Source organism: Osmerus mordax, chromosome 4 (genome assembly GCF_038355195.1).
Source record: "Osmerus mordax isolate fOsmMor3 chromosome 4, fOsmMor3.pri, whole genome shotgun sequence".
NCBI classification, from domain to species: Eukaryota; Metazoa; Chordata; class Actinopteri; order Osmeriformes; family Osmeridae; genus Osmerus; species Osmerus mordax.
Window position 1 is genome coordinate 10,905,680 of NC_090053.1, and position 13,742 is coordinate 10,919,421.

General features: G+C 49.3%; 2 protein-coding genes across 2 annotated transcripts; one reads left to right on the forward strand and one right to left on the reverse strand.

Moving 5' to 3' along the window:
* The first annotated feature begins 315 nt into the window (after window positions 1-315).
* On the forward strand, window positions 316-8,498 carry ddx11 (DEAD/H (Asp-Glu-Ala-Asp/His) box helicase 11). The gene is made up of 28 exons (XM_067234032.1): window positions 316-443; window positions 1,379-1,524; window positions 1,619-1,849; window positions 1,961-2,047; window positions 2,174-2,307; window positions 2,419-2,470; window positions 2,561-2,668; window positions 2,785-2,872; window positions 2,976-3,178; window positions 3,291-3,365; window positions 3,445-3,522; window positions 3,649-3,695; window positions 4,119-4,198; window positions 4,289-4,330; window positions 4,436-4,503; window positions 4,635-4,673; window positions 4,774-4,918; window positions 5,540-5,674; window positions 5,753-5,865; window positions 5,957-6,029; window positions 6,144-6,247; window positions 6,344-6,493; window positions 6,646-6,714; window positions 6,906-7,006; window positions 7,093-7,177; window positions 7,651-7,726; window positions 7,827-7,981; window positions 8,162-8,498. The coding sequence occupies exons 1-28, from the start codon at window positions 422-424 to the stop codon at window positions 8,192-8,194; spliced, it is 2,739 nt and encodes a 912-aa protein (XP_067090133.1). The 5' UTR covers window positions 316-421; the 3' UTR covers window positions 8,195-8,498.
* Window positions 8,499-8,651: 153 nt separating this feature from the next.
* wash1 (WAS protein family homolog 1) lies at window positions 8,652-13,379 on the reverse strand. The gene is made up of 11 exons (XM_067234033.1): window positions 13,265-13,379; window positions 12,644-12,784; window positions 12,327-12,438; window positions 11,926-12,072; window positions 11,139-11,275; window positions 10,914-11,049; window positions 10,561-10,762; window positions 10,183-10,356; window positions 9,931-10,089; window positions 9,361-9,432; window positions 8,652-9,277 (listed from the first exon to the last, which is right to left on the reverse strand). The coding sequence occupies exons 1-11, from the start codon at window positions 13,270-13,272 to the stop codon at window positions 9,132-9,134; spliced, it is 1,434 nt and encodes a 477-aa protein (XP_067090134.1). The 5' UTR covers window positions 13,273-13,379; the 3' UTR covers window positions 8,652-9,131.
* Between the last annotated feature and the right edge of the window lie 363 nt (window positions 13,380-13,742).

Sequence of the window (13,742 nt, forward strand, 5' to 3'; positions counted from 1 at the left end):
ACTCAATATTAAAACCTCAACCCCTTTAATTTCGAACGAAGTATTTATAGGTGTGTATATTTCTACAGTATATACATATGTACGTTTTTTTTTTTTTTTTAAAGAACCGTGGTAAAAAAAAAAATGGCTTACGAATAACAAAAAATCAATTCAAGAGAAAACGTAAAAACGTAATATTTTATAAAGAGTTCGTGTCTTCAATTTATCCAACGGTATATGTTAACATTTTGGTTTTTACATGCCAAGATAGCTAGAGCTTCCTGTCTTCTGCTACCAGTGTCCCATTGGTTGATTATTTTACCGCGCGTCTATCAGGAAATGGTGAACGTCTTGTTATTAGAAGTTGCTTGCATTATAATGTAGCTTGCTTGTCATGCTTGTTGCTAGCCTGACTAACTTACTTAACTAAGTTACTTGAGCAATGGATGCTTGTCAGTCAGGAAGTAAGTCGTTAACCTCCTAAATGTAGCTAGTTGCCATTCTAGGTTTTTGTCTTCATGCGCGGTTTCCATCAGTCTGAGTAAGGGTGTATGTACACGTGTGGTGTACACAAAGTATATGTTGATTTTATGTCAATCGCCTATGTGCCTTTCTAATTTGATAAACCATTGCATTCTACCTAGCTAGTTACATTACAAGTTACTTATGCCTGAAAAAGTGAGGCTTAGGGAGTCAGGTGGCTGAGCGGTGAGGGAATCGGGCTAGTAATCCGAAGGTTGCCAGTTCGATTCCCGGTCCTGCCAGTTGACGTTGTGTCCTTGGGCAAGGCACTTCACCCTACTTGCCTCGGGGGAATGTCCCTGTACTTACTGTAAGTCGCTCTGGATAAGAGCGTCTGCTAAATGACTAAATGTAAAAGTAGTTGGTAGGATATGTATATGCAGGGCTCTCAAGTTTTATCAAAAGTTTGGGGTGAGATTACCATATCTGTCAACGTTTGGGTAAAACAAATTCCGGCCGACCGACGGGGGTACTGGTAATGTATTCTGATTGGTATTTGAAATTTAACTCTGTATAACTCGACACAGCTATCATCGCAGTATCCCCTGCGCCTCGTCCATTAATTGTATATAACGGGACAAGTTATGCCTTCTCAGCGTGAGAAATGGTTGAAATGCGTGAGTCTCACGGCGAATGCGTGAGACTTGAGAGCCCTGCTATATTGAATCCCTATGCACTCTGACCTAGAGTGTTACCCCGCTTATCTCAGGTCAAGTGGCTAACACCTCTTGTTTATCACTAACGAATATCATTGAAGGGCAGATGTTATATTGCATCACATAAAAGTTAAAACAGAGCCCCATAACTGCTGTCAACAAGGACCCTATGAATGTGTAATCCACATTTATTATTCTGTGTTCTCCATCTCATCTCCTAGGGCCATTGACGGTTATGGAGGAGGTAGCAAGTCCCACGTTCCCCTTCCCTTACCAGCCCTACAACATACAAGATCAGTTCATGCAAGCTCTATATAGAGCACTAGAGCACGGCAAAGTTGGCATCTTTGAGAGCCCCACCGGAACAGTATGTGCATCTGATCAGATTTTGAACCAATGACCTCCCAGTGGGTTTCTGTAGTTGTGTGTGCATTAAGCGTTCTGTGTTGTTTCCACTCCAGGGCAAGTCTCTGAGTCTGATCTGTGGAGCGCTAAGCTGGCTGAGGGATCATGAGGAGAGGAGGAGGGAAGAGACAGCTAGCCTGCTGCAGGGGGAAGGAGAGCCCAATCTCCCCTCCCCGAGCTCCACCTCTCCTCTCCAGACCCCTCCAGCTCCCTCCTCGGCAGAGCCTGACTGGATCACTGACTTTGTGCAGAAGAAGGCAGAGCGAGACCTTGTGTGCAAATTAAAGGTTGTGCTTATGGGTCGGAAGTGAGACTTGACTTAATTTGGATCATCAGTAAAGTGGAATACACCATGTTTTGGCATCAGTCTTAGCTTCTTGTCTCTCTCAACCCACCAGGAGGATGAGCTGAGGAGGAAACGAAGGGAGGAGCGCTTGGAGATGATCAGACACAACGCCCAGCTGAAATACACCATGAAAAGAAAAGTATGTTCGCTTGAGTTTGAGTATCCAGCATAATAATATGACGCCTCACGCTTTGGCAAAGATGATGTCAGCACCCGATTCCATCAACCAAAGATGTTGCGTGCGCTTGCATGTACTGTGTGATAGAGCTGTGAGGACGATGAAGCAGTGAAGCTGTTACAGCTCAGTAAGGAGGATCAGGGGGAGGAGTCAGGAGACCCCGAGGAGGAGGAGCTTATTGTAGCCGAATACGAGAGTGACGATGAAAAAGCCAAGAAAAAGTGAGTACCTCACCAGTCTGAAATAGGGACGAGTCGATAACCAGCCATTCAAAGATTAGGGTCAGGAACCTGACTGAATCAGAAAGTGTGTTTATTTTCTCTCTCTAACAGGTTCTGTGCTGGCGAGGATGAGGATGACTTGGTGGAGGAACATGTCACCAAGGTGTGTGTGTGGTTTCGCTTTGGCATTCAGAAATCAATCATGACAGCACCTGTCTGCGTGTGTGTCATAACTCGGAGTGTGTTGGATTAGATTTACTACTGCAGTCGCACCCATTCCCAGCTGGCCCAGTTTGTCCACGAAGTTCAGAAGAGCCCCTTCAGTCAGGACATCAGTCTGGTCACGCTGGGCTCACGACAGGTACACACACACACACTTGTACACAGCGTGCCTCCTGCGTTTCAGTGGCATTGCATACATTCGGCTGAGTGTGTGCACGTTCACAGTGCGTATATGCTAATTCAACATGCTTGCAGAACATGTGCATTAACGAGGAGGTGCGCCGTCTGGGCAGCGTCCAGCGCATCAATGACCGCTGCATGGAGATGCAGAAGAACAAACACGGTGAGAACACACGTCCGTGCGCTTGTGGCGTCAAGACCTTGATAAAAATCATGTCTCTCTCCCTCTCTCTCAACATCTCTCTCTCTCCGGTTCTTCCTGTCAGATAAGCGGCCCCAGGATGAGGGTGTGAAGCGCAGACGAGGCGCAGCAAAGAGTGTGTGTCCCTACGTCGGTGCCACGGGCCTGCAGCATCTCCGTGATGAAGTCTTGGGGGCGGTGAGAGATATCGAGGGACTCCTCGGTCTGGGCAGAAAAGCAAAGGCCTGTCCTTACTACGCCACCCGCCTCGCGATCCCCCCGGCGCAGGTAACACACACACACACGCACACACACACTCATTCACACTACGTTGTTGTAGTACTTTGCAAATCGATATTGCAGTAATAGTGTGTGTTTGTGTGTGTGTGTGTGTGTGTAGCTGGTGGTGTTGCCCTATCAGATGGTGCTCCATGAAGGAACGAGGCGTGCCTCAGGTGTCCAGCTCAAGGGGCAGGTGAATTTCCGCTCACAAAGAACATGGTTACGCAATCATCCACGGACGCGAGATCCATCTTGTGTTTGTTTGGCTTCAGGTGCTGATTATAGATGAAGCCCACAACCTCAGCGATACTCTCTCCTGTATACACAGCTCAGAGCTCACTGGAGCACAGGTACACACACACACTCGCACTCACAGACACACACACACCTTTTGTTCATTTGATTCAACATTGCAATTGATGCACGTTAGTTGTCGAAGGGAATAATGATTTTATTCCTACCTTTTCTGTTTCCAGCTCTGCCGTGCACATTCTCAGCTCACACAGTATTCTGATCGCTACAAGTGAGGACATGGACACGCATACACGCATGGATTTCTCACTGTTCCATATACCGTATATCTTAACCCTTGTGTTATCTTCGGGTCATTCTGACCCATCAGTCGTTGTGACCCACCGCCGTATTTTGACAACTTTACCGCATACAAAAACAAAGTGAAGCATTTTCTTTTAACCGTCGGGCTGTCTCGGACCCCCCACATTGCGAAGGTTAAAAGAAAATGCTATTTATTTGTTTTTGTATTGGGTAAACACAACGATGGTTCGTTGTGAACCTTTGGGTCATGTGACCCGAAGGCAGCACAAGGGTTCATCTAGAATTCTTAATTTTCACGCAACACTTGCTTGTCACCTGTCCCTGCTGTGTGTGTGTGTGTGTGTGTGCATACATGCTTACTTGTGTGTGTGTGTGTGTCTTTGTCTGCCAGGAGTCGATTAAAAGCCAAGAACCTGATGTATATCAGACAGATCCTGTTTGTGCTGGAGGGGCTGGTGCGGATGCTGGGAGGTGAGTGACCAGCTGCGTGTCTGGGTGGACAGCCGTGTGCGGGATGAGTCAAACAAACACAAACTCTATTTTGAATCGCATCTTCTACAGGGAAGGTGGGTCAGAATCCACAGAGCCAAACTACTCAGCCAGGTAACAACACACACAAGGGGTTCCATTCGCAGTTTGCAGCCACTGATGTGACTTTGCTTTACACTTCCGGTCGTTTCCGTCACCCCTCTCCCTCTCTGTTCTCAGGGACAGAGATGTTCACCATCAACAACTTCCTGTTCAAGGCTCAGATAGACAACATCAACCTGTTCAAGGTAGGCACGGAAACAGCATCCCTGCAGCCATGTTCAAATCCCCCCCTCCCCCCGTTTACCAAGCAAGCACGCACGCACACTCCACACAACCTCACCCTGACCGCCTCAACCCCCACCCTCTCTCGCTCCAGGTGCAGAGATACTTTGAGAAGAGCATGATCAGCAGGAAGGTAAAAAGAACCGAGGGCTTTGTACAGTGTGTCTCCGCATACAGTCAGAGTGTTTTGAAGTGCAGACAACCAGAGGTACCCATGCTGTCCCCTCCTCTAGCTGAGTGGCTTCGTTGAGAAGTTTGCAGGCAGCGGTGTGACGATGCACACGCCGGCCGGCTCCTTCACGCATGCCTCCGACAAAGAGAACCGTCGCACCGGCGGGCTGAACCGCTACCTCCAGACGCTGTCCAATCCAAACACAGGTCAGTGCTGATGCTGAAGATGTATATTTCGAGGGGCATCACTGCCTTTGTTATTTTATTGACAGAGATCGTTATTATGGAGAGGATAGGACATGAGGGAGAGGCAGAGAGAGACAGAGAGAGAGAGAGACGTGGACACAGAGAGAGAGACATGGACAGAGAGAGAGAGACATGGACAGAGAGAGAGAGACATGCACACAGAGAGAGAGAGAGAGACATGCACACAGAGAGAGAGAGAGAGACATGCACACAGAGAGAGAGAGAGACATGCACACAGAGAGAGAGACATACACACAGAGAGAGACATACACACAGAGAGAGAGACATACACACAGAGAGAGAGACATAGAGACATACACAGAGAGAGAGAGACATACACACAGAGAGAGAGACATACACAGAGAGAGAGAGAGACATACACACAGAGAGAGAGAGACATAGACAGAGAGATGCGGTAAAGGGCCTGGGCCAGATTCCAACCTGCATGGGGCGAGTATTAGACCGGTGAGCCACCGGGGCAGTGCGAATGCTGACTCACATTCATAAGAATAACGTGAGGATGGATGACATCGACCAACAGCCCCCCCCATTGCTGCGGCTCTTATTTCCCTCTGTGTGCAGTAGCACCTCCAGACCAGCAGGGGCCGCCAGAGGAGGAAAGGGTGCTGTCCGCCTCACCTATGATGCAGGTGGAAGGCTTCCTCATGGCTCTCACCAACAGCAATGCTGACGGCCGGGTGGTGGTGCAGACACAAGGTACGCCAGCACGCACACAAACAAACACACACACACGCGGCAGTCCTGCAACCACAACCCCCGTCTCCGTCTCTCTAGGTTGCGTGTCGTCTAGCAGCGTGAAGTTCCTGTTGCTGAACCCAGCCGTGCACTTCGCTCAGGTGCTGAAGGACTGCAGGGCGGTGATCATCGCGGGAGGAACCATGCAGCCTGTAAGAGCAGGCGCACACATGCACGTAGATATCGAGTCGAACGACGAACCTCCACATCTTAAAGATTTCGCGGAACGTGTTGCACTCGCAGGTGTCCGACTTCAAACAGGAGCTGCTGTTCTCCGCCGGGGTGGGCGAGGAGCGCATCACTGAGTTTTCCTGCGGTGAGCGCTCGCCCTCCACACACACACACACACACACACAAACACACACACAGTCTGTGGGCCTCACTGCTGTGGCACCACGGTGACGTCCGTGTGTGTGTGTCCGTGCCGCAGGCCACGTCATCCCCCCTGACAACATCCTCCCTGTGGTCCTGTCCAGCGGACCCTCTGGCCAGCCGCTGGAGTTCACCTTCCAGAACAGAGACATGCCATGCATGGTGACACACCCCAGACTGCCTCTGTCTGCACAATCAGCATTCCCAGGGATCGAAGGTCACGTGTAAACAGGAGTGTGTGTGTGTGTGTGTGTGTAGATGGATGAGACGGGGCGTGTTCTCTCCAACCTGTGCAACGTGGTTCCCGGGGGCGTGGTGTGCTTCTTCCCCTCCTACGAATACTCCAGGAGGATTGTGGGACATTGGGAGAGCAGCGGAGTCCTTGCTCGCCTCGCTAGCAAGAAGAAGGTGCGTGTGTGTGTGTGTGTGTGTGTGTGTGTGTGTTGAGTTGATGAGAGCAGATGGCTAAGAAAAGTTTTGAGTTTTGGGTGCAACCTCGCTCGTCTTCAAACAGCAGAGCAAGGGAGGGATCCTGTCGTGATGCTGCGTTTTCTCTGCAGATCTTCCAGGAGCCAAAGAAGGCCAATCAGGTGGAGCAGGTGCTCAGTGAGTTCTCCAGGTGCATCCAGGTGAGAGCTCCTCTCTTCTCTCTCAGGGTCATGCTGAGGGTCAGGGCTGGCGTCCCTCCGCCATCTGGCCTCCTGTTGGCTGACCGGTCCTTCCTTCCTCTCTCTCCCTCCCTCTCCTCTCTCTCATTCTGTCTCTTTCTCTCTCCCTCCCTCCCCCTCTCTCTCTCTCTCTCTCTCTCTCTCTCTCTCAGAGGTGTGCTGTGGATGGGAGTAGTCTCACAGGAGCATTGCTTTTCTCGGTGGTGGGAGGAAAGATGAGCGAAGGCATCAACTTCTCGGACGACCTGGGCAGGTATGTGCGTGTGGAAGAGAGAGAGCTTTACATCTCCTTAAGCCGTGTAGCGCATGTTGATGACCTGGCCATGTTTGTGTTTACAGGTGCATCGTGATGGTGGGCATGCCTTATCCAAACATCAAGTCTCCAGAGTTGCAGGAGAAGATGGCTTATCTGGACAAAAACCTGGTAAACCTCACGCATAAAGAGTCACACAGGTCACAGATCACTTCGGTCCTGGTCTGCTCTTATCACAAGTGTCTGCAAGTGTCATCACGTTGCTCGGCACTATCGCTAGCTCCCTCACTTGCCCACTCGGGCGTTCCAACAAGGGTCCTCTGACCTATAGCCACTTTTCCAAAACACCCCTGTGACCAGCGACGCCACAGAAAACCTTGATGATGCCAGACGTATTCATACTCAGTCAGGTGGCTGAGCGGTGAGGGAGTCGGACTAGTAATCCGAAGGTTGCCAGTTCGATTCCAGGTCATGCAAACTGATGTTGTGTCCTCGGGCAAGGCACTTCACCCTGCTTGCCTCGGGGGAATGTCCCTGTACTTACTGTAAGTCGCTCTGGATAAGAGCGTCTGCTAAATGTAAATGTAAAATGTAATACTGAGGAGCTGAACCAATGCAGCTCGGTTACTCCCCCTCTATTTCAGTCTCACGCGGGAGGGCGGAGTCCTGGCCAGGCCCTGATAGAAAACCTGTGCATGAAGGCCGTCAATCAGTCTATAGGTAAGCCTGTCCTGTTATGTTCTACCGGCTGAGAACCCACTGGGCTTATTAGACACCGATTGGACAAGTCTCTGTTTATGTCATTCGTGCACTCCCACAGGAAGGGCTATACGTCACCGCGACGACTACGCGTGCATAGTGCTGTGCGACCGGCGCTACTCTCGCCCGGCGACACTTGCTAAACTTCCCAGCTGGATCAGAGCTCAGACACACACACACGCCAGCTTCGGGCCAGCTTTTGCTTCCCTGAGACGGGTGAGCGACACGCGCGCACAAACATTCTCTCTTAGTGATAGTCGATCTCAAGAACTAATTGGCTGCTATGTGGAATTATCATTAGTCTACCCCTTAATGTCATTTTTACTTTGGGAAATGACCTTGAATGATGGCCCCGATTAAAAGCAGTGGTCCCTTTTATCTCTCTGTCATCCTTAGTTCTTCATAGAAAAGAAGCAGAAACAGTCTTGAGGAGGATGCTAATGATGACGATGATGGCGTGTGAAGGTGAAGCACTGGCGAGATCAAAGATTCCTGTGCAAGATCTGACTCGGGAGGAAACTGTTGCAACCGCACAAGTCTGGGAAGCATTCATTGGTTTTCTCCGGTCTCCAGGGGCTTGGCCCCAGCCTATCGGCACTTCAGATGGAGACTATTCTTATTGGGACAGATGTTCTCATTAAGATTACATAAGCTTAGTTAATAGTTCCTTGTTTGACCAACATGTAAAACAGGGATTTGAATGCCAAAAAGCATTTATTGACATTTTTGCCATGTTATGCTGCTTTAGTGTTACAATGTTTAGTTGTGTATCGTATGTTTTTAAGATACTTTATAATAAACATGTCTTTATTCACTCAATGCTGATTATGGCAAAAATAAGGCATTTGTACATCCACAATCACATTTACATAATATAAAGATGGAGACAGAATTAAAATTAATGTTTGTTTCATTTGTTAATCTGCTCAACTATAGAATACAAATAAAACAAATGTATTGTAGTTTCTTTGCAAAAAGGCAGCATCTGCACATCTTGATTCTCCCATAGATCCTTCCAGATGCTTGTGTTCATGAGTTTTACAGCCGGCCAGTAGGGGGAGACAATATCCTTCTAGGTCCCCTCTGGAGAAGAGGGAGGGGGGGGGGTTCTGCACACCACTGCTGTGTTCACACCACTGGTACAGCGACAGGTCTTTCTCCAGTCGGATGACTCCAACACTTACGCCGCAGGGCAGAAGCATCCTCTTTAAGACCACCAAATTGACAAAGTCACGCACTGATCCTGCTGTACACACGACTTTCTCCTCTACAGAACAGCCTTGCCTGTCCCTACTCTCCCCCGGGATTGGTGGAGAGCTAGCAGCGCTCCGAGTTCCATCAGCTCCGATTGGCTACTCTCTGACGGTTACGCCTCCCAGTCGTCCTCGTCCTCGGCCGGTGCCCCGGGGGCGGGGAGGGGAGGGATTACGTCAGACATCCTGGCGAATGCGCTGCCAGAACTGGCTGGGGCGTCGTTCGAGTCCCCGCCAGCTGGCCCCTTCCCAGAGATACCTGGAGGTCGAGGACACAGTCAGACACGGCCTTCCAGCCAGCCCCGTCAGCATGTTAGGGCCCAACACAACATGGAGGATTACCTTTCCTGCGCATCGCCAGCTTATTGAAGAGATCAGACATGAAGTCCCCTCCGCTAGCTGCCGCCCCGACAACTGAGAGAAGGAGAGCCCAGCGAGGAGGGAGAAAGAACAAAGGGTTAGAACACAGCCTTCCTTTCCCCTCTCTCTCTCTCTCACACAGAGCTGAAAGTGAAGGTGTGACATGGTCAGTGAACCAGATAGGAAACGGGTTCGGGCCCATGGCAAAGGTCAGGCAGTTTCAGAACAGACTGGGAGCGCTGTCATGAAATCAGCATTTTAATGAAGGTGGCATTTAGGATACATAAAGGTCATCCTGCCAGGAGCAACTCAATTGGATCTGCGATAACCCTATGGTTAGTGTGCGGCTCCGAAGGGCACACGCGCATATAAACAGATACGTAAACACACACACAGACTATCAAGTTAATGGGCCGTGTCCTGGGTGTAGACTAGCGGGCTTATGCATGCCCTGCTGGAGTTGAAAAAAGATTTCCTGTTCAGGAGACACAGAAAAGAGACATCTGTTCATCTGACATATGGTGCAGGTGCACATGCCCCTCCCCTCCCCACCTTGCTCTTGTTCCTTCTGCTTCTTCTTCTCCATCTTGCGCTCCTTGACGTCCCTCAGCTTGGCGTTGCCGATGCCGCCGGCGTTGCGTATGGACTCAAGCAGACTGGCTCGTCCGTCCGACGGCTTGGCCACCTCGCTGGGAGCTCCCGACACAGGGCCTGGGGAGGGGGGGGGGGTCAGAGGTCACCGACGTTAGACTGAACCCTCTGTGACCCGCCTCATGGTTTGCTTGTGGTGCGTCTGTGCCGTACCTTTGCGGTGATCCTGCCTGGTGCCTGCAGGGATGTCTGCGGGCGGGGGCGGTGGGGGAGGAGGGGGCGGAGGGGCCCCGGTGGGGGTGGCCGGCGGGAGGACGGGCTCGGGTGGGGGAGGAGGGGGAGGTGGAGGGGGCGGCGGGGGTAGAACCGCGGCCTGGAACTGTGAAACTGAAACGACACACACACACAAAAAACATTATTTACAGTCAAAGGTAATACAGATCTTTTAAATGACTACACAGTTGTGTGTATTACCTTAATGTGTGTGTGTGTGGGGCGTACTGTCTGTTCTGTCTGTATCTCCCCTGTGAAGGAGGGCAGTTCAGGGATTGTGTGTGTGTGTGTGTGTGTGTGTGTGTGTGGAGGGCGTACCCGGCCCATTGCCCTCTACGTCAACGGTGAAGGAGGGCAGCTCAGGGATGTTGTGTGTGGGTCCCGAGGGTGCAAACCCTGGACCCAGGTCGGCACTGTAGGACAGGTCGTCAGCGATGCCAGGCAGGTTGGGCAGGTAGGATGGCACGTCTAGCTCTGGTACCTGGCCCAGGTCGGGCACATAGAAGTAACTCTCGGCTGTCTGCAGGGGTAGAGAGGCACAGATTGGGGGAATACTTTAGCGGCAGCGGCCCTTGACACTGACCAGGGAGGGGGAGAGATGAAGGGAAAGAGGGAGGGAGAGAGGAGGGATTTTTGTCTTTGTGATGATGACGACATGCGTGTGCGTGTACCTGTCTCTCCAGCTGTTCTCTCTTAGTGATGGACAACGGCGCGTCAAACGGCTTCTCCTCTTTCTCCGTCTCCAGAGCGTTGTGAGTCTTAGTCACCGCCCCCGCCAGGGGGTCCAGAAACACATACTTCTTGTAACTGCACACATAAAACACAAACAGACCCATCAAGCTTGTTCGTCTGTGCCCGTGTGTGTGTCTGTGTGTTTTCCCTCCTATGTAACTCACAGGTTCTCTGTGGTGTTGAAAAGCAGCAGTGAGCTGACTGAGGAGATGTTTCTGGGTAGACCGCCCAGGCCCTCCTCGGTCTCGTCCTCTGACCGCTTCTTGCTGCTCACACACACCGGGAAATACAACAGCTTATCCTGGGGAAGCGAGACAGGGAGGGAGAGACACGGAGGGGATTTATATTTGGGTGTCACAGGACGCTGCACATGAATAGCGCATTCTGCTGCTTCTTAAGTTAACTCGAGTCAGAAGGGGCTGGGCTGGGCAGCACTGCAGGAGGTTTCCTAAATAATACATCGTTGAGCCGGGGAGAAACGCCAACAGAAAATACTCGGAACGTTCCACTCTTGCAAGCGAGCACACACACTAGCAAATACTCCCATTTCTGTGTGTGTTTTTTTGGAGACAAGGGAAAGAACATTCAGTGGTGTTCCTCATGAATAATTCAAGCCCTGAATGCTAGTGCACACGCACGCGCACACACACACACAATTCACACGCCCTCACTGGATAAAAGCGCACAAGGACAAACGCACCATCATATACACACGGAGCTAGGGCAATGACATGGTGTGAAACTGAAAACAATGAGAGGCCAAACCAACTCATCAGGCTATTAGGTTTCATTCAAGTTGGTGCCCTGGAGGGGGAGGACATCAGCCGTGTCCTCTATGCACACACACAATGCAGCCTGCCTGCCTGCCTGCCTGAGTGCCTTCCAATTCCAATTCCCCCATCTCATCACCGGCTTGAACAGATAGGATAAATGTTGCTGTGTGTGTCTCACCTGCAAGGCCTTGTCATCAAGGGGTCGTAGTTTGTTCTGTATTCTGTAGCGAGGGCGTGTTTGCGAAGAGGGGTCCGTGGCTCCACTGAAGATTGAGGTGTAGTCATGGAGACGCTCTGGAGCGGGGTACTTAGCACTGGAGAACACCTAGACACAGGGTTGCTAGGTTAGACTGAGCGAGGTGTCCACAGATCAGCCTACAATACAGCAAAACCATATCCTAGCTAATATTACATCCTATAAAAACACCATACCAGGACAGACCATGCATATTTCAGTAAGTTGTCGGTGAATACAGAAATTCAGATTTTATACAGACCTATCTTGTAAATGTTCTATATTACATGAATAATACCAAGTTGGTCCATCTCACAATGAAACTACAGTCACGTGAATGTTACCTTAGTAGCCTTTTTGCTGCCTTTGATTTTATCAACTCGAGCCTGAGCCAGTCTGATCCGGTCTGTAACAATCAGTAGCTGCCGCCGGTTTTTCTCCACACTTGCAGACACCCTAAGACATGGAAAGAAAAGAAGGGGTATAAAAGTGTGTCAGGCTCCTAACAAATTATTTTTTATGTATGTGTGTAGGTAAGAAATAGCTTAATAGCCCTAGTATTTATCATTCAATGTGCAAAAACAGCATGCTAACATGAGGCATCCGTTTATAAAGCTCTGTAACCAGACTGTGTGTGATAAAGAGTTCGTGTTTAGACTACCTGTTAAATATGTCTGTAGATATGGTCTCTAAGTAGAAAAGTGCATCGGCAATCTGGTGGACCGCCTCTTCTCTCCTCAAGTCCGGCTGAATGAGAGGCACCGAATACACTTGGCCCTCCAGGCAAAGCTTCTGGGTCATCCTACACAAAAACACACCCGGAGAATTCCTCATATAACGCTGGGACTGGAGTGATTGCAGTAACCTAGAGTGAAGCTATATTCTACTCTTAGTTAGTTACAGGAGAAATAAATGAAGTTGTTTCACTTTTACATTACCCCTCCCTAAAGTCTTTAGACGACTGTCACATGACCGATCACTAGCAATCGGTGGTTAAATTAATCTAACTCTCTAACTAGCTAGTCTACAGAATTGCAGTTGAAAATCAAGGATCAAAATAATTTTATAAAACAAGATAGCTAATTATTTAAATGACACTCCTGCTTCTTAAGAACCACAAATCTGTGATATCATGACCAAAGCACAAATCCAAGACCAATAACAACTCCTGGGCCAGGAACTAGCAAGTTGTCGCAATAAGCCATCATAGCATTGCAGTAGTAGTAGTAGCCAGTAAGAGCAAAGAAATTTGATAGCAAACCAAGCTAGATCGATGTCTTACCTGACCATTAACAATTTACGGTATCTATGGCTCCAAGTATCTTTTTTTCAAGCCTGCCAGATATGCTAGTCCCCTGCTGTTGCTGTAGTGTAGCTTGTGGCTAGTCTCAAACGAACCACTCACTTCCGTACGGTGCTACCGCGTGACAATTTAAAGGAACAATACACCAAAAATATACCAAGCTTTTACCAACAAAAAACAACCTAACCCGATGAAAAGTTTTAGAAGTTCGGAATATTTTGTTTATTATTTATTTATATAATAGTTTCACCCTTAGGCCTACTTGTTGATACATTATGAAGTCCGTATATAGCCAATCAAACACGTTTAACCCACAACTACCAACGTTTGATGTGTTGCATTATTTCAAGAAAATATATTTAGAAATATTCACTTATTTAGGCTACATCACCCGTGCCCTAGGTTCTTTAGAAATTATTTAAAAAACAGGGAAGCTACTCAAGAACGACATGTCATT